The 23,471-nt window shown below is 48.2% G+C and overlaps 1 protein-coding gene across 1 annotated transcript in view; it reads right to left on the reverse strand.

Moving 5' to 3' along the window:
* LOC142585043 (sodium- and chloride-dependent GABA transporter 1-like) overlaps positions 1 to 15,722 on the reverse strand; it is a 64,156-nt gene extending 48,434 nt beyond the window's left edge. Inside the window, exon 1 of the mRNA XM_075695489.1 lies at positions 15,288 to 15,722. Coding sequence (XP_075551604.1) covers positions 15,288 to 15,624 — 337 coding nt within the window. The 5' untranslated portion in view covers positions 15,625 to 15,722. The remainder of the gene's footprint in view (positions 1 to 15,287) is intronic.
* Between the last annotated feature and the right edge of the window lie 7,749 nt (positions 15,723 to 23,471).

Raw genomic sequence — 23,471 nt, forward strand, 5'->3', positions numbered from 1 at the left:
CGAGTTCGTCCCTCACCGGTTCCCGCGCTCTGCAGCTTCTCGAATTTTAACTATAGACGGCACTGCGTTCCTGAAAGTTATGCAGTTTGCACGGGAAGTACGAGAAAGTACACACGGTGACAGTGGCATTGCCATGCAGTCACCAAGTGCGGTCACCGTGGCCCCGATCGAACCCGGTACCTTGCGTTGGGCAGCGCAGCGCCCTTATCCACTCAGTTTCGGTCTTAACGGGAAAAAATGGCCCGAGAAAGACGTAGACGAGAAGGAGAAAAACGACAAACACGGGCGTCTACGTTTTTTTCGCGCACTTTCTTTTTCGTTCAGATGTACCACACCAACTCGCCCCGCTCTCAGTTTTGATGATGCACTCGGCTATTGCGGAGGGTGTTCCTGAAATCAAGCAGTCATCCTAGCCGCGACCTCAAATGTAGCGCCCCAATAACGCCCTTTGTGACGTCTCATGTCTTACTTTTAATGCCAAATAGAGGCAGAAGTGACTTTTCCTGTTTTACATAATTGTACTTATTGTCGACTAATTCAAGGTCCGAAGTAAGGAGGCCAAGGGCGTGAGAGCCGCCATAAAGTTCCAAAAAATTAAGTTTCACCTTGGACGTGGTTGAACACAGAACCCCATTGTTTCTATTTTGGAATCAGCCTTTTTCGCCCCGTTCCTTTCGTGTAGGTTGCCGCGTCAGTGCTTTGCAGAGGGCTAATCGGGAATGCGACTTCGAACGACTTTCGATCAGCTCGCCAGGCGCCAGCTGCCTCACGGGGTCCCTAGGGCGAACGCACAGCGTGCCTCGATACTGTGTTTCTATTTCTTGCCGTTTCTTCTTTTTATTGCTTTTTCTAGATTAGAATGTTTTTTGCGGCGTTTCGAACACCTGCGCTGTCGTAACGGGAACACTTGTGGAAATACACGTGTCCTCATTCGAATACAGGCGCCTCCGCCAAACACGGAGGACAAAACAACGATCATCATGAAAAAAGAGAAAGGGGGAAGAGAGAGAGAGACAGATATGAACATAAACCAACTGTCTACACATCGATCTCTGTCCAAAAGTCCATGAAGAGATACATTATACACTTTTTTTTTTTAATTGCGATAAGGCTTGCCCTTAAGGCATAATTCTTGGACTGTATATGTGTATTATATGTGCATTATACACTTGTTTGCTTGCCCGTCCGTTCATTTTAATGTCCGAAGTGTTTGCAAGCACATAGTGCACGCAAAGCAAGTAGATTGTCGCCACCTTTGTGAAGCGGCAATTATTGTGCAGGAATAAAAGAGTAACCGGAAGCTATCGCTGCCATGTGCTTGTTAACTTGTAAGTATTCTTCATTCAGCAAAAAATTGTATTTGCTCAACACTTCTTTATTCATTGCGCAAGTGTCTACTTGTACATATTCCGTAGTTTTCATCGATCGCTTCTTTCCTTTGCCTATACACTTACGTGCACATTGCACCTAGGGCATTGCCGTGAACGCTACGTTGCTCGTATCGGTCCAAGCGCGCTGACACTAAGCGCTCGTCATTTTTGTTTATTTGCGTGCGTGCGTCCTTATTTGCTAATTTATTCAAGTAATTTACGTATATTCGTTAGTCAATGAAATGTCGGGAAAAGCCGGCAACGAGAATTGCAAGCTTTTCCAGTGTCGTCCAATCAATCAATCAATCAATCAATCAATCAATCAATCAATCAATCAATCAATCAATCAATCAATCAATCAATCAATCGTGCCCCGGAATGGAAGTAGCGTCCATTCCGAAAGAAAGGGAACCATAATTAACTGAGCGGACCGGGTATTCCGTAGCCTCCCGATCGCTCTAACCTTCACCAACCATGGGACTCAGCGCGCGTATTTAGTACGTGGCGTTCGGGCCTTGCTTTCTGTCTGGTGACTCCACAGTTGCGTTAGCACTATTATTCTGAACCACACGAATTATTTAGAAAGCCACGAATCAAATATAATATAAAGCAAATACATAGGAGGCGGCATATGATAAAAGGCAGACAGAAAGTGGGGGTAGCAAACTAGGTGCAGTCTAGTTAACCTCGCTGCGTTTCCTATCGTCACTGAGTGATTTCTTCTGACGACATTGGAAATGTTGCCAACTGTTGTGTCGCTAGCTCATCCGCAAACAATAGATTGTCAAATAACCAAAGGATGATAACATGAGGTGCATGAAATAAAAAACGAAAAGAAAACGATTCGGCAATAAAGCCCGCTTGGTTTTCGCTCTCTCTATCTTTCTTTCTTTTTACGTAGGCTGCATGCAAGAAGGTTACAGAGCGTGTTTACGAAAATACCCCCACAGCTGAACCCGATTCCAAACCAGATCACCTTTTCTCCCGCTAGTGCAAAGCAGCAGGAGAGTGAGAGCAAAGCTGGCTCAGGCAGACAACCCCGTCTTTCTTCGAATAAACTCTCTCGCCCATTCCAGATATTGCACTTTCGATCAACGTCATCACAGTCTATAAACGCACCGTCGGTTTTAGGCCTTCTCGAAGCTCGTAGAGCGTTGGCTCCAAGCAGGAATTTATGCATTACGTTTATAATGCATTCCGCGTCTTCAAGGCATCCGGCTGTGCGTGCGCCGTATACCCCTACGCGGTGCATGCATAAACTTAATGTAAACGGCGTGAAAGCGGCTAGCAGGCGTTGTCGCGAGTCGGAGAAACGCACGTGGGTACTAAAAGCAGCAGCCTCAGCTGTAGCGTCAATGTTTACTTTTTCATGCGGCGGTAAATTAATACGTACCGCGCAGAAAACTGAGACTAAGTAGCTGACGAAAACGAGAAGCGAAAGTAAGCCCGCGATAAGCAGGGCTGTCGCCCTGGCCCGCCATCTCTGTGTGCTTGTATATATATATATATATATATATATATATATATATATATATATATATATATAGCTTGAACGATTGGTCGTTCGACGCGTGGCAGTACGTATAGAGACGTTCGAACCGACATCACGAATTTCCCGCCCCAATTGTCGCGCCGCGTTTAGCTCGGGGTAGCATTGACAAAAGCTCTCTCTTTCCTCATCGCAATGGGGGACGCGCCTATACATTAGACTCCTCTTGCGGAGCCGAAGAGGCTGTCGAGCTGTTTCAGTGCCTCAGCGCCATTGTTCAACTTACGACGCGAAGCGCTGCTCTAGCTCCGACCGGTATTAAGCCGGCTGGATTTAAGTCAGTATTCAGAAGCAGAGATCCCGGGACCGTGACATGGGCGTCGTTGCTGCAGGGAGCAATGAGAACATTACCGCAGGTCCTGAAGTCGACACGTCTTTGCGACCGTGGATGTCGACCCGGCGTGCGCCTTCACGCGCGCGCTCAACTGCTCTTTCTCTCGCCACGCTTTGTCTCTCTCTCTCTCTCTTTGTCCCTTTATCACTTTCCTCTAGCGCAGGGTACCAAACCGCGCACCTGACTTAACCTCCCCGCATTTCCTTTCTTTCTTATATCTCATCTGCCGCGGTAGCATATGTGTGGCTACGGATTTGCGCTGGCGAGCTAGAGGTCACTGGTTCGATTCTATAGCTGCGGCGGTCGCATTTCGGTGGGGGCGAAATGCAAGAAGGCTCGCGTACTTAGATTAAGCCTCATGTTAAAGAACTTGAGGTGGTCAAGATTAATCCGGAGTTCCATACTATACGGCGTGCCTCATAATTACATCATCGTTTGCATGCGTAAAACCCTCATAACTAATTCTTTTTTCTTTCTATCTCATTCGCCGACTTCTGCTCCTGGCCTTTCCACAACAGTAAATTGCATTGCGGAGAAACACATTCCGAGTCGTTGCAGGCGTTATTTATATTCCAGGGCGATTAGCAGCAAGGACATTACGCGACACAAGTGGACACACATGCAGCTGATTTCCTAGGACCTTGCGACAGAAATTGCGACGCAATCCGAACCATGCGAAGGCCGCGGTGATTTCTCTGCTTACGCCAGTCACGGCTTCTAGACACTGTTTGAATAAATGGGTTTGATCTGTTTGTTGCTCATCGCAATTCTCTCTTATTTTTTTTTTCCCGCGTCCATTTCACATCATTTCAATCAGTCCGCCCTGAAGCGTATATAGCAAGCCCTCGTACGAAGCAGCGCTGACATTTCCAGCTTCCATTAAACTCTCTCCCCCTCTCCCTCGTTAACGGTACACAAATGCACTGCACGTGTAGCTTACATGCACACGCAGCTTATACGGACATCGCGCTCGGTGACACAAGCGCGCCGTCACCGCGCCGAGAACGACCCAAATAAGTTCCGCATGGCTGCCGCGTCGTAACCGGGACGTGTACGGCACGACGCATTCAACGCGTGCTTTTATACGTGTCGCCGTGCGCAGCCATGCGATACAGGCGTACTGCCCACTCGGTGCCTTCCTACCTCGTCGAGACACACGCGCGCCCGTTGAACCACACGTGACTACGGAGCGCGAGACGCGATAACGACGCACCGACAGGTGCGACGAGCGCCGTGGCACCGCCTGTTCACACAGCGCCCGTAGTTGGTGCGGCGGCATGTCACGTGACGTTTCATTGCGTTTAATGCGGCGCGTTCGTTTAGTGACGCGTGTCTAAATGAGCCGAAGGAATTCGCGGAGCTATATGAAAGGCGCCCGTAGCCTGTGGAGACTCGGAATGGTTTTCATCTCCCGAGGGTCATTTCAAGTGCACATGATTCCAGAGGCACGCGAGCGTTTTTTCGCGTTCTAGTCCCAGTAAAAAAAATGCAACCGCAGCAGCCGCGAGTCGAACCCTGCGACCTCGTGCTGCATGGCAGAACGCTACAGCGCTAAAACATTGCAGCGTGTACGCGTGTATACCTTGTAGAATGCGTTCTCTGTGAAAATGAGTAGCTGACGTCAATAAAGGCGATAACCCCTAAATATCATGCAATAACATAAAAAGAAAAGAAAAGCAAGAAGCGACAGCAACGCAGGTTGTCGAAGAAAGCAAGCCTTTCTTGATGTAACGGCGAAATACCACAGGCAGACTGCTCGAAGGCAGAAGACAAAAGGCACAGAGTCACCTCCTTCGTACGACCTCACTGGCGGTTAGACCTTTGCATAGACCTCGCATGCCGCAGATCCCTATCGAATGCACCGGTATGTATGCGTTAGATATAGCGTGATGCAGAGAGACTATATATTGCTTTGGCGGTGGCCTTGGCGTGTTTGCGCTGGAGTCGCAGATGTCATTGGCTGTTTGCGACGACTCGCTCGTTGCGCGCCATCTATAGAATCCGTACGAGGACCGATGTCGACATCGATCAACGAACAGAGCAGCGCCGAACCACAATGCCGCAGTGCAGCCGAGGCTAGGAGCTATGCTGCACTCGCGCCGGGAACCTCCACGTGCGGCATTCCGCGTTGGGCAGTCATTGTCGCTTTTACGTCAGACAGGCTCGACCGAGATGACTGCTTGACTGTTCTTTCTCGAAGTCCGCGTGTTCTAGTTCGACCCGAGTTGAAACGCGACAGCAAGAAAGCTCAACCTTGAAACGCTCTTCAATTCATCACCCCGTTGAGTGCAATATATGTAAATGACGATGATTTATTACAGCATATTTGTATTATTTAGCGCAGCTAATTGCGGAGCATGTATTCACATCATCACTTACAATCAGGCGTTCTTTCTGTTTCGCTTTTTTTTCTCTAAACCTACGAAGATGGACAAATACTAGCAATCAAGATTTAAATAGATTATTGTCATAAAATAACATATGAAATACAGTATTAAATCAGTTTCAAGAAGGTTAACAAAGGTAGGCTCAACAACTCTTCAAATTAATTCCATCATCAGATGTAGCGCTGATTACAATTCGCACGTGAGGCGAATAGATATAATGGTGGGTTGCGCAAACGCTGTAAGGTCGTATTTTCCTACACAGAGGTGTTCCTTTCTCTCTTTCTTTTTTTTAAACGCGGAACGCTACGCTGCACGCAACTACTGCGACGACGTGGCGGAAACGTGCGCGGCCTGTTCGAAGTCTTCTCTCTCACTATGTCGTGTCGCGGCATTGCATCGACCAGGTGCTACGAACAAAGCGCGCGCTGCGGACAAAGGGAAGTCATGATAAAACGAGACCGCGAAGTCGTGCCGCAAAGCAATCGGCTGCGGCGGATGCCTCGTTGTGGCCCGTTCCGCCGTCGAGTTCGCTTCAGCGCGCTTGGCGTGCACTAACCTGTCCAGGTGTTCGCGGTCCAGACGGGCGCTATCTCTCTCTCTCTCTCTTTCTTTCTCTTGCTGCTTTTTTTGTATGGCGCTTCCAGAAACGTACAGCGTGCGAGCGGATAGAAAGCGAGCGCCGCCTAGTGCGTGCATGGTGCGCCGCTGCACGGCATGACCGCTAGACCAGATAAGGTCTGGACACTTCTTGACGAAAAAAAGAAAAACGTGGACCGGAAACTCACTCGCCATACGAGTTTTGGTTAACACTGCGCACGGCGTTTCGTTCCCCTTTAACGACGAACAGAAATACGGAGGGAACTACCGTTGCACGGAGCTAGTCGGAAGAGCGTGGAGCACAAATTACAGGCACCGGGACTAGGGGTGCAGGACTTGGATTGCAGTCCCCAAATACAGGCGCAGTCCAGAATTTCAGGCGAAGGAGTCGAAGGCGGTTCGTCCCGAGAGTTAAGGCGAATCTGGAGCTGGAAAATAAGCCCTCAAGGGGAACATTAAATTAAGCTGTGTTAGTATAAACTACGCTTCTGCAAAGCAGCAAGCGGCCGCTTATACTGAGGGAGCAGGTGTGCCATGCAGAAATCATGCATGCTTCTTAATAATATCTTAACCGAAGTTCAGCAAAAACGCAACGGAATCTCAATTACAGCTGTAACTTGTAAGGGTGGGTAAGCCTGAAAACACGTATTGGGGGAGGGAGGGGGAAAAAGAAAAAATCACCACCCAAGCACTCCGTACAGATAATTAAGCAGCGAAGCTGAAACGTGCGGCCCCGGTTGTTTATCACTGGGTTAACCCCGACGGTTCATCAAACGACGGCTTGGTAGGCCGCCGAACCCTCGACAACGGTGCGCAGTTGCTGCTTGCGCTCAGCTGCACGAGCCTGTTCTTGTGCACGGCCTGCAGCATCGGCACGGCGCAGACGAGCTCGTTCCCGGTTATGCTCGCGGCGTTGCTGATCGAAAGCGGCCTGCTCCTCAGGAGTGCGTATGACACGTGGCCTGCCCATTTCGGAGCCGGATAGAAACTGCTGCTGCGCGCGGGCGCTCGTTTGCGACGGAGAGCAACGACGTCATTACTGGCGCAGCCAATCGCGTGCCTTTCTCTTTTCTTTCGCGCATGCGCATGGGGTTGCACCGGAGAAGTTTTCGGCGTACAGGCGACAGACGGACGAACGAATCGCTAACCATATACAGCTTCGCTGTAAAAAAAAAAACAGAATATACGGGAAGCAACGCGGCTGTAAAGTACTCACACTAGCTTGCCGTGTAATCGTGGATGTTTCGTGTCACCTGCTCGCGTGTAAGGAAGGCTTAGACCATTGTACTTTAAAGTAAGTAAATGCTTCAACTTAGCAACTTTGGAGAATGTTTTGTACGCCAAAGTACCACAAACATAAGAGGATACTAGCGAAACAACTGTGGTGAGTGTTAGGTTAATTATTTAACTCTAGTCCATTTTTCGTAAAACGTAAACATCAACTTGCGGCGACAAATGGTTCAATGAAGTAGAATGAGGTGCGATCAGGCCAAAAATCGAGTACAATAAAAAGTGATCGCACTAACTGGCAATGTCTCTGCAACTTACAGGTTGTCAGCGGAGCGACAACTGTCGTTTTTTTTACCGCGTCGCACATAGTCACTCAACTCACCTTAATATATACTCACTAGAGACTATAAGCTCGTGCGCAGATTTGAGGTGCACGTTTTCTTTATACGTTAAGTCTAGTCGGTTTTCTTTTCTATTTCGTATTAGACAATCTAGATACGAACTGATGAAAAAAAAATCTAGGACAGGACAAGAAGCGCAGTTTATAATAGCGTACTGTTCGCAAACGCGACACGTTGCTCTGATTACATCATATTTTTCGCTGACATCACATTAACTGTGCCGCCAGCTGTTGCTTGGTTCGTTAGATTTAAAGCTGAAGGCGGTCAATGGATCAAGCTGGCTCGACATACGGAGCGTGCTTCTAAAGTTTGTTTGTTTTTTTCCGCAATTTTGGTCCACACGCCATCATACGTCGTTCAACGTGCAGCTTGGCAGACGAGCGCGACAGCTGTCTGTCAGAAACGAGTTCATTGCGTTACGAGCAAAACAAGAACTGAATTATGGGATGCTCATTTCGCGACCGCATACTAGTTAAGGCACCCCTGAAAATAGTATATAATAGCAGGTCGTGAAAGGTCACAAACCGCTAAATCTATATATGAAGTCGGAGATCACCCTTCTTGCGATCTTTCGCTGGAAGATGCCTCCCAAAAACAAGCCCCGATCGCTTCCTTCGAACTTCGCACCCAAACAGCGGCTGCGGTGACGTAGTTGTAAAGCCATTGTTTTTTTTTTTCACGGCAGTTAAGGGCAGATTGTGTTCTTTTCTCGTGCAGGACAAAGCGCGCAACATATGGCAGCTCGAAGCGTCAACGTGTTTTCGAGTGCACTGTGCTATTAAACAATGAATTAGCTAGTCTGTGAGGACGAGGCTGAAAACTCGTACGGATTTCTGTAGATGGAGCCGATATCCGTATTTCGTTTTTATATTGCTTCATATAAAGTCAGCGCTAATGTTCAGAAAAAGTTACTTGGATTATCATGAATCTGATTGCGCACCAAGCTAGTCTGACTCAACAGTTCGCTGTTCTGCAGTACGTTTAGTAGCAGGAACCGAAATCACAACGAAAGTCATACTCATGACCTTAGTTTACACGTACTCTATAGGAATCGAGCAAAACTCAAGGCGGGCGCACGCAAAATGAGTATGAAATCATCAAAAACTCAATGACGACCCATCCAAAGTTATCTGCTGACAACATGTCGAAGTGAAAGTAAACCCTGCTAACACACATGAGCTCGCAAAGGACTACAAGTGCGTAGACAGCTACATACGAAGAAAATAAAAAACAAAGATGCAAGTCGCCAAGAATGAACAAGCAGGAGAATGAACTGTAAGAGTTATTCGATACACGACAACACCAGCGAAGCCGAAAAAGGAAGCGTGTGATAGGTTAGTGCTACGAGCGAGTTAGTGTAGCGAATCAAATAGGGCACGTCGGAGCTCCGAGCGTATGTAATCAGAATTCATGAGATGCAGCTGCGGAATCAAAAAAGGTAAAAAAGCTCACAACGACTGACGTCAGTTATACTTCCAGCGCCATGGCTGTCAAAGCCAAAGTTTACGCTGAAGGGTAACGTCGACTGGAAAACGAGAAGCGACGGTATCTACGCAGGCAGGAAGGCAGCAGAAAAAACAATCGCATGCAAGACCAACGCAAACCAACCCTGTCAGCGAAAAAACGACGCAGGCACCTAGCAAACAGCATGAGAAACTACCGTCCCAAAGGTAAAAATACATAGAAAAAAATATATGGTAAAACTAAATAGTTGCAGAAGAGGTGTCGCCTTGACGTTCGGGATTCCAAGATGTCAATCAATGGAGGGAACATGATTTTGGCACGCATCTCAGTTTGCGATGGCTGTCTTTCTGTTTTCATTTTGGCTGCAAATTGACGCAAGCACAGATCGTGGAATGTGCGTGTGTCAGTGATCCGCAATTAGCATTCTCTCAGGGCGCCTCGGTTCGTCGGCGACAGCTCTGGCAGAACGCCGGAAATATGTCCGGGTCTGCGAACCACGCTCGCTCATCGCAAGCTTGGCGATCCATGGTCTCCACGTCAGCCCAGGTGGCGCACGCAACACACAGCCGCGCTCCACTTTTCAGCATTACTTTTTGTCCGTTTATAAGAGAGCTAAGGCTATTTCATAAAAGCGTGGATATAAAAAAAAGGGATCGGAGGGCTGTTGTTTCGTGGTTTTGAGTTACCTATGGTTGATTTTTTTCCCTTTTTGTTGGCGTTAACAAGGCCATGGTACTTGTTTTAGCCCTAAGTGTCTTCTCGAAGTAACGTGAAGACAAAAACTCCTCTATAGGCCGCCCGATAGTCATTCTGCGTACGTACGCCTATGCGGTTATATGATGACAAGAACGGAAACGCAAGAAGAAACAAAAAAACAACGGGACACTGAATGACTATGAAATGCGAACACGAGAAACGAGCGCAAAACGTGTCAAATCGAGCCTATGCGTAATCCTCTCACTAGCGTTTTACAGTACTTAGCAGACGCGGAACCGGCGCATTGTTTTCAAACAGCTCATGGTCGCGTGTATCATTGCCTGATAGGTTGTGCAGTTTATTATTGGCGAATTCGCGTTCCTAGGTGCTCGTGGACCGTCGCGCCATCGAAGCCACAGTGTCGCCAGATCCTGACTAGCGGTCGGTATTTGTTTTTGTCATTCGATCGTCGCAATTAGCGCAAGGAACAGCTCACTGCTTTTTGTTGTTGTTTTTCTTTCTTTTTTTTCTTTTCTTGCTTGAGCGCTGTTTCAACATGAGCAACGAATGGATCTGGTGCTCGGAGCGTCAGGACACCGAGGACGCCACAGAGCAGCTTTGAGCTTTTGTCGACGTGACCGACAGGGTTGAGTCGGCGGGCAGCCAAAGATAGGCCATCAGCGACAGCTTTGGCTATCGTCGACATTCTGTCTGGTGACGAGCAGCGATCTCCTCAAAAGTCATGCAGCGAACCTTGAAATCAAGCATGTCGCCTTCTTTATGCTTGCGCAGCGGGAACGGCGGAATTTCATGAATGCTATTGTCACTGAGGCGCGAAGGCCAATAAAATGTGAATGTCCCGCATTGAAATAACGCCGTAACTGTGGTAGTGGTGGGGATGATGGTCATTGAGTTTTATTTTGAAATGGTGCGGGGACATGTTTCACTACGCTCCAGCGCGTACTATTTAAGTTCACATGCAACTTTACTATCGTTAAGCATGTTGTAATTGCAACGATTTGATGTTTGTAAAAAAACGCATGAATGCACCGTTCTGAGACTACACACGTTTGATTGGGTTTGTGCATCACGTGGCCGCTACCTAGTGACGTGAACGCGACGCTGTGAAGACGCGCATTAACTGTCCAGTGCACGCCGCTCAATAAACAACAAAAACACAACAATAGCGACGACGACGACAGCACATTGCAGACACTGGAACAACACAGCAAAAAAAAAAAAAAGAAGAATGAAAGAAACAGATTGGAAGTACGTTTCCGGGTGTGAAGATCACGCTGAGCTTCTCTTTTGACTGGCGTGGATAAAGACGTATGGCTTAAAGGTTCCTATTGCTGGCTGCAGGAAATGCTCCCGATACAAAACCAAGCTCACTCACGAGTACCTACGGCAAGAAAGGTCGCAAACCGCGGCTGTTGTCACATGCCCACAATGACAAACGATGAACCGGACTCGATGTTTATAAATAGCACGAAGAAAGAAAAAAAGGCATAAAGACACACTGGACGCACAAATGTAAATATATGCTTCTAAGGAAAACACCTGCACTGCCTAAACTTCGCATACGCGACAATGACTGAAACTTCACAGAGCACGCCGCTACTGGTTTGGTTTCAGAAGGAGAAATAAGATTAAGGAGAATAAATAAGAATAAGGAGAATAACATAATAGGAAAATAAGATAAGTGCAAGAAATTTTTGGCAACATTAAGTCATTCACTCCTAGCCCTATGAGCAAAACCTTTTTTTTTTTACTGGGGTCTTTCTACGGCCTTTGTTTGCCTTCGTACTATCCTCTGTTTGTAGGCGCGCCGACCTAAACACTTTGCCTTCCAATGAGGAACTTTCTCTCAAGTTATTTACAGCGCCGTTGACTGACATGACGACGTCTATGGCAGATAATGATATGGTAACATGATATATATATATATATATATATATATATATATATATATATATATATATATATATATATATATATACGTAACGCCGAACAGACAGGGACCACCCAAAGGACCAGAAACCACTGGTGGAGCGCTTAAATGATTTCCATGCTTGGCGCGTACTGCAAATTAGATGCAAATACGGGAGCTAGTGAACTCTACAAAGGCGCCAAAGGCAATGGCACCGAATCCACCCAAACTGTATAGGCCTCCTAGAAACGAGCGCGACGGTGCTGCGCCGCATGTTCGCTTTTTTTCTTTTCTGGATCGCGGTGAACAGAGTTTGACGTTCCAAATCGACAACTGGATTGATCTGTACCGAGAGGGTTATAGCAGAAACGTATACAACGTATTTATTAATAAGTGATACTCGCTGCCTACTTTTGACACTTTCATTTCATTGAGAAGATTGGCACGTGTATCAGCACGCTCTGCTAATATTACGGACGTTCCCTTCGCCTTCTGCTGAAGTCTGTCGCTCAATCCACATGTCGATGTTCATTCAAATGTAAAGGTATTCTGACAAAATAAGTCGATCGGGCAGGTGTGGCAATCAATGTACTGTTACATTTTTGTTTCTTTCTTTCTTTAAAGCATTCGGAAAGGCTAACTGATGAAATGCGCTCATTGTTTTAAACATATAGTGATTCACGCCAGAGGAGCTTATTTGATGCATTCTTGAACTTCTTTAGTTCTTCTTTTTCTCTCAGTGCTTACTTATTATAAAAATTTATTCGTCGTTTTTTTTTTCTTTTTTACTAAGAGGCAAGTCAAGAAATCCTGCCTTTGTAGTTCATTATGAAATAGAAAGAAACGAAATAAAAAAAAGAATTTTTTTTTCGTGCTCGATAGGCATAAGCGGCAACTATCATTCAGCAAACGTTGGGCGTGGCGCCTGATTTCTGTTTATGTGCTCTCGAGTGGACACCAGCGATAACCAGCAGCGACCACGCGGTCTGGCTTCCGGAAACAAACGCGACCGCTACTGCACCGTCCCGAAACGTATACAGCACGCACACACGTGGCCGCACGTACAGACACACTAACACTCGCGAAAGGCGTTCGACCGGCCCTGGTATGTCGCAGGCGCGATCTGATACCTCGATCGGCGCCCTTACGAAACAAACGCCGACGACTGACTTCGAGAGCAAAAAGAAGAAGCAGAGGAGAGAGAATGTGGAACGCTGCTCTGGCGTGTTTGCGCGCGGAAGGTGGTGGCGGGGGGTTCAGCGATAGCATCGAAAAATTGAGGGATTAACGCTACGGTAGACGCACGCCGCGTCGAAGATATACGGAGGCGGCACCGTCCCAAGGTAGCGACGACCTCGACAAAAAGGTCGCCGCGCGACCACGGAAGCACATTTATATGGCGAGCGCATTCCTTCCCCCAGTATAAAAAAAGGGGTGGGACGCGGCCACCGCAGAGGAGGCGGCGGCGGCAGATAACCGGAGAAAGGATTCCACCGGCCATTTATCCTTTTCGCTCGCTGCCAGACAACCGGCGAAGCCGCGACTCTCGCATGCCAGTGGCGAAAAGAATGGGGAGAATAAAGAAAGACAGACAGAAAGTAAGGGTGCGGGGAGAGACTCGCACGGGAATAGAATACGAACAACCTTGGGACGACGGAGACGCGCAAAAACGGAGCAGCGACGGATGCGCGCCGCAGACAGAAAAGGCAGCGGCAGCAGGTTTTTTGCTCTTGTTCGCGACGTGCAAGACGAAGTAGCCGAGCGAGCGAACTCGCGAGCGGTCGAAGAAACGCGCGAGAGGGGCTAGCGAGCGCCGAGCCCCCGGTGCAGGAGCGCGTCGCCGCGCGTTCGACCTTCAGGCAACCCTGGGAAGGGGGCCGTTCCGCATGGCACGTAGATGCGCCCCGAGAGCGCGCGCGCTCTTCCCTTCTCCTTGACGAGAGGCTTTCCCACCCAGCTCGGTTTTTCGCCGGGACAGCCCACCGATTCGCGCGAGCGCCCCATCCGGGGGAGAGAAAGCGTCTTTCTTCGCCATCTTCTCCTATCTGCTGAAAGTTTCAAGACCGTGGCTGAGGTTATGTGAGGTTATAAGACGGAGAGGGAGGGAACGACCGTTTTGCTTGGAATGCGGCCGCGAAACCACTTGAACGATTCGTTGTGGCCTTGCGAGAGAGAGAAAAAAAAAGTAAATGCCAGGTGGCGCATGTGCTGTGTTTTCGCGTCGTGACGTGAGCTCCATTCATAGACGAAAAGCATCGCGTAACGCGGGTTTCTCCTCGCCACAGACAGAACGCTGGTGAGCGGAGACACAGTGGCACAGCACTCCCGTATCGATCCCCACAGTCGCCGCCGTCGGCGCACAGCTAAGGTCGCGAACCGCATTTTTGGGAGCCGTGCCGGCCCTTCCTTCCTCGCCTCTTATGTGGTCCTCTCCCGAGCTTTCGTGTGTTTACACTGTGCTGCTCGATTGCTCAATGCTGTGCTAACATCTCTAAGCCTCCCGTACAGAAGCAGCCCTCCACAATTCTCCCGTTGTGCAACTCTCGATCTTTTCCCCTTATTTAGCTAAGAGATAGAGGGCGCTGCGGATTCAGCAGCCGCCAGGGGGAGGAGCGGCGCGTAGAACCATCCGCCGCGAAGCATGTTACGCTCGTCGGCGGCAAACGCATTCGATTGCACATCACGTAACAAATAGCAGACACAACAAGCCCGGGCACACTGCCAATGGCACGAAGCATCACAATACAAATGCTAGAAGTCAGTCTGGTGCCTCCTGACTGTACAGAGGGTACTTTTCCGTTCCTCGTTCCCCATTACTACCCTTTCATCTAGCCTGCTGGCGCAACAGAAATAATAGGCCCATCATTAATGGTTTTCGCAACTGCCAGTACTAGAGGGTAGCAACTTTATTACTGAAGTCGTTTGGGTCCTGAAGAAAGTGAAATAAAAGCCAGTGGATAAAAACGAGCATCGTCCATCGTTAGCCTGTCTGTGCAGCTCGGCCTCACTCAAACTGGAACGTCGGGATAACGTGGTTCCCTAAATGACCTCTCCGTGCAAGAAAAGAGGAAAGAGAAAAACTCAGCTGCACGTGACTTGGATGTTAGCAGTTTGGCACAAGTAGCGTATTTCTTTTCTTCTTTTCACACGGGACCAATTGAGTACGATTTTCACCGAGAATGGGGCCCTCATCTGCGCGCACAAGAACACATTCACCACCCATCACCACTACAAGGCAAAACGCTGCCGGCACCATCGGTCAAGCACACGCTGCCCCACCGCCCGCAAAAGAAGCAACACCAACAGAGCAGGAGACACAGCGTACTGACCTCCTCCGTTCTCGTAGGCCAGGTAAGGAAACCGCCACACGTTGCCCAGTCCGACGGCATAGCTGACGCAGCCGAAGATGAAGTCCAGCTTGCCGCCCCAGTTGCCGCGCAGCGGCAGGTCCTCTTCGCTCGAGCCCAGGTCGTCGGCATTGCTGGACTCGGGCTTGGCGGGCAGCGCGTCCACATCGAGCAACACCTCGTCGTCCACAACCACGACAGCGCCGGCGCGGGGCCCCAACGCCTCTTTGTCGGTCGTCGGGGCCACTTCGTAGTCCCCGCCGCCGCCGCCGAACGGCGAACCCACCAGGGCCTCGAGGAACTTCTTGTCCGTCTTCATGCGTCGGCCGGCTCGCTCCTACTGGCTGGCGCCTCCACGCAGCTCCGGATCTCTCCCGCTTCCCGGCGCGCCGCGGCGCGCGCGCGCACGGCACGCAGCGCGGCCAGATAAGAAAGAAAGAAAGAAAGCGGAGCTGCCCTCTCTCTCTCTCTCTCTCTCCTCTTCTCCTTCTCTCGGTTGCGAGTGCACGCCGTCCGTTGCTAGAAAAGAGAGAGAGAGAGAATAGACAACTGAGCGCGAGAGTAAAAAAAGAAAGAAAGCTGTCCCCCTCCTCCACGTCGCCTTTCTCTCTCTTTCTCTCTCATCGCGTGCACTCCTCGCAAGAAGGACGGATGAGGATCTCGCAGAGCGCCAAGGAGACACACGGGAAAGCCGACAGTGGCATTGTTGTTTGTTTACACTCTCCTGCGTCCTTCTTCTCTCCCAACAATTTCAGGAAAGAGGAAGTGAAAAAAAAAAAAAACGGTGTTTTCGTATCGCCGTTTTTTGAGGTTGCGCGTTTCTCCCGTCATGTAACATCTGCCGCTCGCCTTTCCGCGTGCGGGGAAGTGGGCTTTGAAATTGAAAGCGGGAACGAGACACAGACTTTGTTTCCTGCACTATCACTCGCATACGTCCGTAACAGCAATCTTCCTGAAACACCGTTCATAGTACTCGTACTGAGGCAGGCAGTAAAGGAGAACGGAACGAAGTTTGCCTCTATGTAGTCAGCCTGCTGTAGTCAGCCTATGTAGTCAGCCTGCTGTCTGATATGCTTGCGCTTTTTTGTCGCAGCTGCGACGGAAAGACATCACAACTGCACAGAAATCTTACGGGGAGAGAGAGATCAAGAGAGAGGAGGGAGCAGAGTGAGAGGCTAGAAGCAGCCGCAACTAGCCGCAATTGCCGCAGCCGATTCGCTCTCGCCAGTCTGCCATCAGTCGAAACTGGCGCAGCTGCCGTTCTGCTCCACATTTACTCTCCTCTGCTTCTCTCGCCCCCTCCATTCAACAAAACAGCCCTCGCTGCCATACTGTTGCACCTTCTCTGCCGCATACCCTACTAAGTTGTCCAACATTGCGTGTAAGAGGGAGAGAAAAGAGGGAGAGTGTGCACAAAGAGTACGTTTGAGGGGGTTGTAGAAAGGGAATTAAGGGAGGGGGTAAACATGGCGGTCTGAGGACGCGGCCAGCCGCCAAGATTCGATTTTCGCGCCGCTAGGCGCCGGGTGCACGTCGCTGTTCCACGCAGCGCCCTCTTCTTTTTTTTTTTTTTTTTTTTTGCCTCGCCGCTGACTAATGACGATCATTGCGACGTCGTCGTCTTGTCAACGCGACTGGCACCGGGCGCACACTGTTTTTGTTTGTTTGTTTGTTTGTTTGTTTACGGCCTTCCTGACGCCGGTAATGCGTCCTCGCCCGCATACTATTCTGCTACAGACCGCCGATTTCCGTTGTTCCCTGATCGTCGATAAATGGCGCGCGCGAAGCGCTACACGTGGCAAAGGACACGGAACAGGAAAGTACAGCGAACAGCTGCTAAATTATCTGTATGACAACGCATGAATTCAGTGACAAATGCATCACTGACCAACTCGAAGAGAATCCGTATACATGCACTAGCCAGTTCGCTTATTTCCGTGACGTCCGGGTGAGGCCGAACTTCTGTCATTATCGGAGGAGCTCGCGAACTATACTTTCGAGCGGGGAGGTACTAAGGGCTGGTGTAGTGAGGTTTTGTGGATAGCGATTGTACTGAAGTCTCTTATTTTCACTTAGTATGGAGCTTAAGCGGTACTGCGCTAAGCAAATTTATTCTCTTTCTTTTTTTCGCCTTCCACGCTCCCCATTCCTACGGGATGCTTATCGAAACTATTCCTAGGATTGCGCTACCCACCCCTAGGAATGTGTTCACTCACCAACTCGCCCAGCTTGCTGTGTTATCGAAGCTAGCCTGGCAGGCAGCCGGTATTCGTTAGTATTTTGCGTGAACGACCAGCTCAAGTAGTCTTGTAACCCATGAGGAACAGTGAAACACTCCTGTTCAATTTTTGGACGCCCAAAATACTCGTGTCGACAAAATTATTGTTCGTTAGCACTTGTTGCGCGGTGCTTGTAAGAGACAACATCGCAGCAAAGTCAACGCTGGCAATCCATACTATCGTGTAACAAATAAAGTTCGAAATAAAAAGCGTAGTTGTTTAATGCTCGCATGAAAGGGTACGTCCTGTTACTACGCCGTGCTTGCTTATAGGCCAAGCTGGGAGCTCATGTACCCGGAAATAATAATAATGACTAAATAAATTGTGGGTAGGGGTATTTTTGGATATCTGAAGCTAACCAAATATTTACCAACAACGGAATGCTAAAGTTACAGTTCTCAGTCTGCTAAATAAATTATCGCAAATAACAGGAAGTGACATAATGGCAACAGTTTTCGAACAAATGCAGACACAAAATGGGTAATGGCAGCATTGGTTTCAGTTTTCCGCCGGAAACCTACATAATAACTTGTATTTTTTTTATTGTAGCTTGACAATTAGTGTTTTTGCAGACTAGTTACGTAGCAGTTTCTTTTTATATGTCATTAAAGGAAAAGTTGACGCCTTTATGACTGCTCGTACGAAGCAGTTTTTTACACTATAACCTGCGATGTTTTCCTTGCGACGGGCGTTTTTAGATGCGTCTACGGCGCACAATTCCTTCCACAGCGCCCCCCCCCCCCCCTCCCCGCTATTTTTTTCTTTGTTTTCGCACTTTATCCTTTCTGTGCAACCATTTATTTAGCGTTTTTCGAAAACCAGTCACACTTCATCCAGACCCTTTTTTAAATATCTTGTTTTCAACCAGGCTCTAAACTCGTTGCGAAGCTATTCGTGCAGTTCTTTTTATGACAGACAGTGATCTTGTGTTTAAAACTAATCTACTGGTGAATTGCAGCGCAGATATACACAAGGACAGAAAAAATGAGACGGCAGACTAGTGCTATCGTCTCGTTTCTTCTGCGTTCGTGTATATCTGCGCTGTAATTCACCAATATGTTGTACCAACAAGCCCAAACAGCTGCATTAGTAAAACTGATCATTTGCCCTGATGATTAGCTCTTTTTTTTTGAAGTGGTCAGTACAGGTAAAGCACTGGCCAGTACAGGTAGAGCACTGGCCCGGGCCCGGCCCAGCCCGTGGGTCAGGCCGGCTAGACCATTCTACGCGGGCGGGGAGCTCTGCATAGATCCGAGGTATTCCCCGCAGGGTTCAAGTGACAAGTAGAAAAAAATGTGGCTCTTAATTACCGTAGCAAACAAACAAAGAACGGTTCCCATTCATTTTTCATTTCTCTTTTTTGCAAAAGTATCTAATTAATTCTATGTCTTAAAAACAAACTTTGGTCTCGCGAAACAAACGCTTGCATTATATAATGCTGTTGAAGTGGCCTGACTGTCTCCGCTTTTGCGTTTGCACTGCTTTATTGCTGTCGACATGATTTACTGTAATTGCATAATTTACCGCTATCCGCTTATTGCATCACATTGACGATTGGTTTGCTGTCACCGCAGTACACATATGTGACCTCTACTTAACGGCATTCGCAATGTTTTTCGTGGACCTTAATTTTATACGTAGGACGTAGGCTCGGCAGTGCTCCTGTGGCAGCCAATTTTCCCCGCCTTCATTATTTTTGTTCTAAAATCAGAATATCTCGGTTGGAACTTTCAGCTGCTTTTGCACCCGATATAAGTTTCGAGCTTCTTCTCCCTGTGAGAACTATTGACAAGAACCATTATATTGCAACCAGGACGCTACAAGGGCGAGTTCACATGGCCGCCATCACGGCATGAAAAAGCTTGTGCGGAAAGTTCTCGCAAAATTGGAGGACGCTTAAGCTTCGCCTTCAAGAGTGGAACGCGACAGCGTTCCCGTCGACCCGCCAAGGGGTGTAAGACAATGGGCTACGGCGCAGCGACTACGCGCCCCGCATCGTACGCGGTGAGCGTCGAGCAACGCAGCGTTCGGCGCGACAACGAAATGTGCGCCTGAGCAAGCGACGCACGCCTGAGCCTTAGAAACAGCTCCTTTTTAAGGCAACACCGCGTTCACTAGAGGCGCTTTTGTACCGCTTTGAAGCATCGAACTCGTGGCTCAGTGGTAACGTCTCCGTCTCACACTCCGGAGACCCTGGTTCGATTCCCACCCAGCCCATCTTGGAAGTTGCTTTTTAACGCGATAGCGTTAAGGAGCTCGTGTCGCAGAAAAGCCGGTGTCGTCGGCGTCGGTGTCGGCGTCGGCGTCCGCGGCGTTGACCGTGAGCGATAAATCACGGCAGGCACTTCATAAATAAAAAGCAACTTCCAAGATGGGCTGGGTGGGAATCGAACCAGGGTCTCCGGAGTGTGAGACGGAGACGTTACCACTGAGCCACGAGTTCGATGCTTTTATTTATGAAGTGCCTGCCGTGATTTATCGCTCACGGCCAACGCCGCGGACGCCGACACCGACGCCGACGACACCGGCTTTTCTGCGACACGAGCTCCTTAACGCTATCGCGTTAAAACGCATGGGCAGCCCACATGCGTAGCGTAAGAAGCAGTAGGCAGAGACGCGAAGTGCGTCTAACTGCAAACGCGTCGAAGCCAAATCACTCCAAGTCGATCTTCACGCAGGAAATGAAACCGGGGCTAGCTGGTGTTCCACCTTGTTCCGCGCTGTGTAATTAGATGTATTACCTTCACACGTCACTAAATAGGCTCTGTCGGATCCAGTGTATAGCGATCCTCGATTCCACTGCTGGCATGAAAGTCATGAGCACACACTTTAGCGTTCCCGTTGAGCAAGTGTGAGCTTACCACATCACTGTGGTGATCACTGGTATGCACTGGCCTCAGCGTAAAGGACAGAAGCGTCAAACTATATCTAGCGCCGACAACGGTCGATATTTTTACCAGTTTCTTTCCGTCGGTCTCATCTCGTGCACCACCGTAACGTGATTGCCTGCGTTTCTGATCATTCGCAGCACTTGTATTGGAGTGCTGCATTGCTCCACGTTGCCCTTCTCATACTATTGGAACACCACCGTGGTAGGAGCTCGAGCGCAGCACTAATACTTTTTAGCACGCTATCGATGCGCCACCTGGCGGTGTTTACAACATGAAGCATACACACGAGTTTTGGTAAAGTACCTTGCCAGAAATTTGACCGTCCGTCCGCCCGCCTATTATTGCGATAGCAATTACATGGACACTCCAGGCAGATTTCTGTTGTCGAAGTCGCCGTCGCCGTCGCCGTGAGGTTCCGTATGAGTGAAAAGGTGTGAGGGTGAGCCGGCGAACGTGGTTCAATCTCGCGTGCGCGAGTGAGGAGCGCGGCCCGGATGCGTGCCCTCTCCCGTGGCGCGCGAGGCGGGGGAGTGAGGCGAAGGAGGAGGGGCATTCTTCTCTGGTGGCTGCGACGGTGCCTCGATGTCCTGCTCGCCCGCCGCTCCGTACAGAGTGGACACAACCGCGGCGTCTACTACGGCGTTGACCACGCGAATCGCGGACGCCGTAGTAGACACCTTTGGTGGACGCCCTAGGGACGCGTTCCCGGCGCTCGTGTGTCTTGAAAGCGGTTTGCGATGCGGTTAAAGTGCGCGCCCGCGTGGACCTCATCTTCAAAGCGGTCTGCGATGTTTGCAGAGAGCGAGTACTGCCGGTAGCTTCGTATGCGCTGTGCTTTCAACGTTTCGTACGCGTTGAAGCGACATATGCACGAAGGTCAATTGGCTGGCGGCTGATGCCATGATTCCTAACTCCAGCGTTATCACAGACAGTTTCCGCTGTCATTGAGCGATGTGTGTTCATGTTTACCTGTGCGCGCGTGACACCGTGCTGGTTAATTTAGTTAAAACACGTTGACGAGCTAGTTGGTTTGAATCCATGATAGAATGTGTAAGCGCGACTGAACAAGGACGTACAAAGGCGCAGACACGCAAAGACAGCGCTGTCTCAGTGTGTCTGTTTCTTTCTACGTCCTTGTTGAGTCACGTTTACGCATTCTATCATTGTTAATTTAGTTAGTAAGCGAACGTTCACAAGTTTATACGGCTGATAAAACTACTATCCTTACTTCGCGCAGCTATCTACTAATCTGCTATCGCAATCGGTGCTTCGCCTTTCTGGCGGAACTGCGATTTTTTATTTATTGTTTTATTTGTTTTATTTACTTTTTATTTCCAGGATCACACCAATTTGGAGATATTTCTTAAAGTACGGTACGAAAAACATGGGCACTCCCGTTAACTATGTGCTTCAATGCATGAAGTAGTGTTTTGCTAAAAAAAGTAAGCGGAACAACAGTGTATTTTTACGGGAAGTTTGATGGCTCGAAACATGGCATCATTCTGGGAAATTCATTCCAAGTGGATACCCCCTGCAAACTCACCGGCTACAATTAGTAAATTGCAGTATGTGCCGCAAAGTAATTAATTCACAATATAATTAGTGGATTTTTGTTAATTCGTTGATTATGTGTTACGATTTTTTGTGCGAGTAATGCGCGCCTGGTCTGAATAATCCAGCTCAAACACTACAAAAAACAATTCATAAGCCCTTCCACTCTGTGAAGAACGACCAGCAACGAAGCTGTGGTCTCTTTTACCTCAATCGACGCATCTATTATTATTATTATTATTATTATTATTATTATTATTATTATTATTATTATTATTATTATTATTATTATTATTATTATTATTATTATTATTATTATTATTCGTAGTTTGTTTTGGCATGCAAGAACAGTGTCTGAGGTTAATGGGCATAAGGTCGCGTGGGTTAAAGGCTGCAGGATTTTTGTAAAGAAGGACGAAGGAGTGCCTTTGATCCGAGTTAATCAGGCCAGCTATTAATTCATTTAACCGGTCCTTTCCGCGTGCTTCTGAAAGCGCTTTATCCCGACAGGGAAATTAATTTACTTTGCAGGAATCTGAGTCGGAGTCGGTTTTCTTGCCTAGCTTATCAACGCCTGACATAAAAAGGATTATTTTTAGTTTTCGGCAAAATAAATCGCCCGAAATAGATCACATCAAATCAAATCAAACCAAATCATATTTTATTCTCCAGCAAATATCTGGATGGTCACCTGGGCTAAAAGCTGTACGAACAGCTTTACGAAGGCCCAGAAAACCATTACATGGCAGCAGCAGACAGAACGAAATAACAATAGCAATACAGAAGTAATCATCAAATCAAATCAAGTACAGCAATCAAGTACAGCAATAACACAGAAGTTTTCTTAAACGACATATGAAGAAATACGGATTACATGTGCACAAAGTATGTTCGCAGTTGTTTTCGACTAAAACCAGCAGTATCTTTATGTTTATTGAGAAAAAATGGCATATTGTGAGCCAAGGATTGCAGCTTGTAATCGGTTCTAAACTGTGTTAAGGAACAAGTGTCAGTACAACGAGTGTTAACTATTGGTGTACGATATTCAAGGGAAGCAAGTTGTGTGAGGAAATTACTCATACCTGTGGAATAAAAGTATGTTATTTGTAACAAACGAAATTCATATATATTATCTACACGGATCAAATTTGATGATGCTATTGTGGGATTAACACTCGACGTTGGTTCAATGTTAACGATAAGGCGAATAATTTTCCTCTGCAATACAAGAAGCTTGTTCACATTTCTTTTAGTTGTTGTAGCCCATACCAGTGTACAATAGTTAGTGTGAGAAAGAAATAGGGCGTAATATATTTGTAGTTTAGCGCTTGTGGGAAGAAATGTGCGGCAGCGTGAGACTTCACCTGTAACTGCAGACAGTTTTCTGAGCTGTAAACGGCATGAGCGTCCCATTTTAGATGGGCAGAAAAATACACACTCAGAAC

This window comes from Dermacentor variabilis, chromosome 6, assembly GCF_050947875.1.
Source record: "Dermacentor variabilis isolate Ectoservices chromosome 6, ASM5094787v1, whole genome shotgun sequence".
Classification (NCBI taxonomy): Eukaryota; Metazoa; Arthropoda; class Arachnida; order Ixodida; family Ixodidae; genus Dermacentor; species Dermacentor variabilis.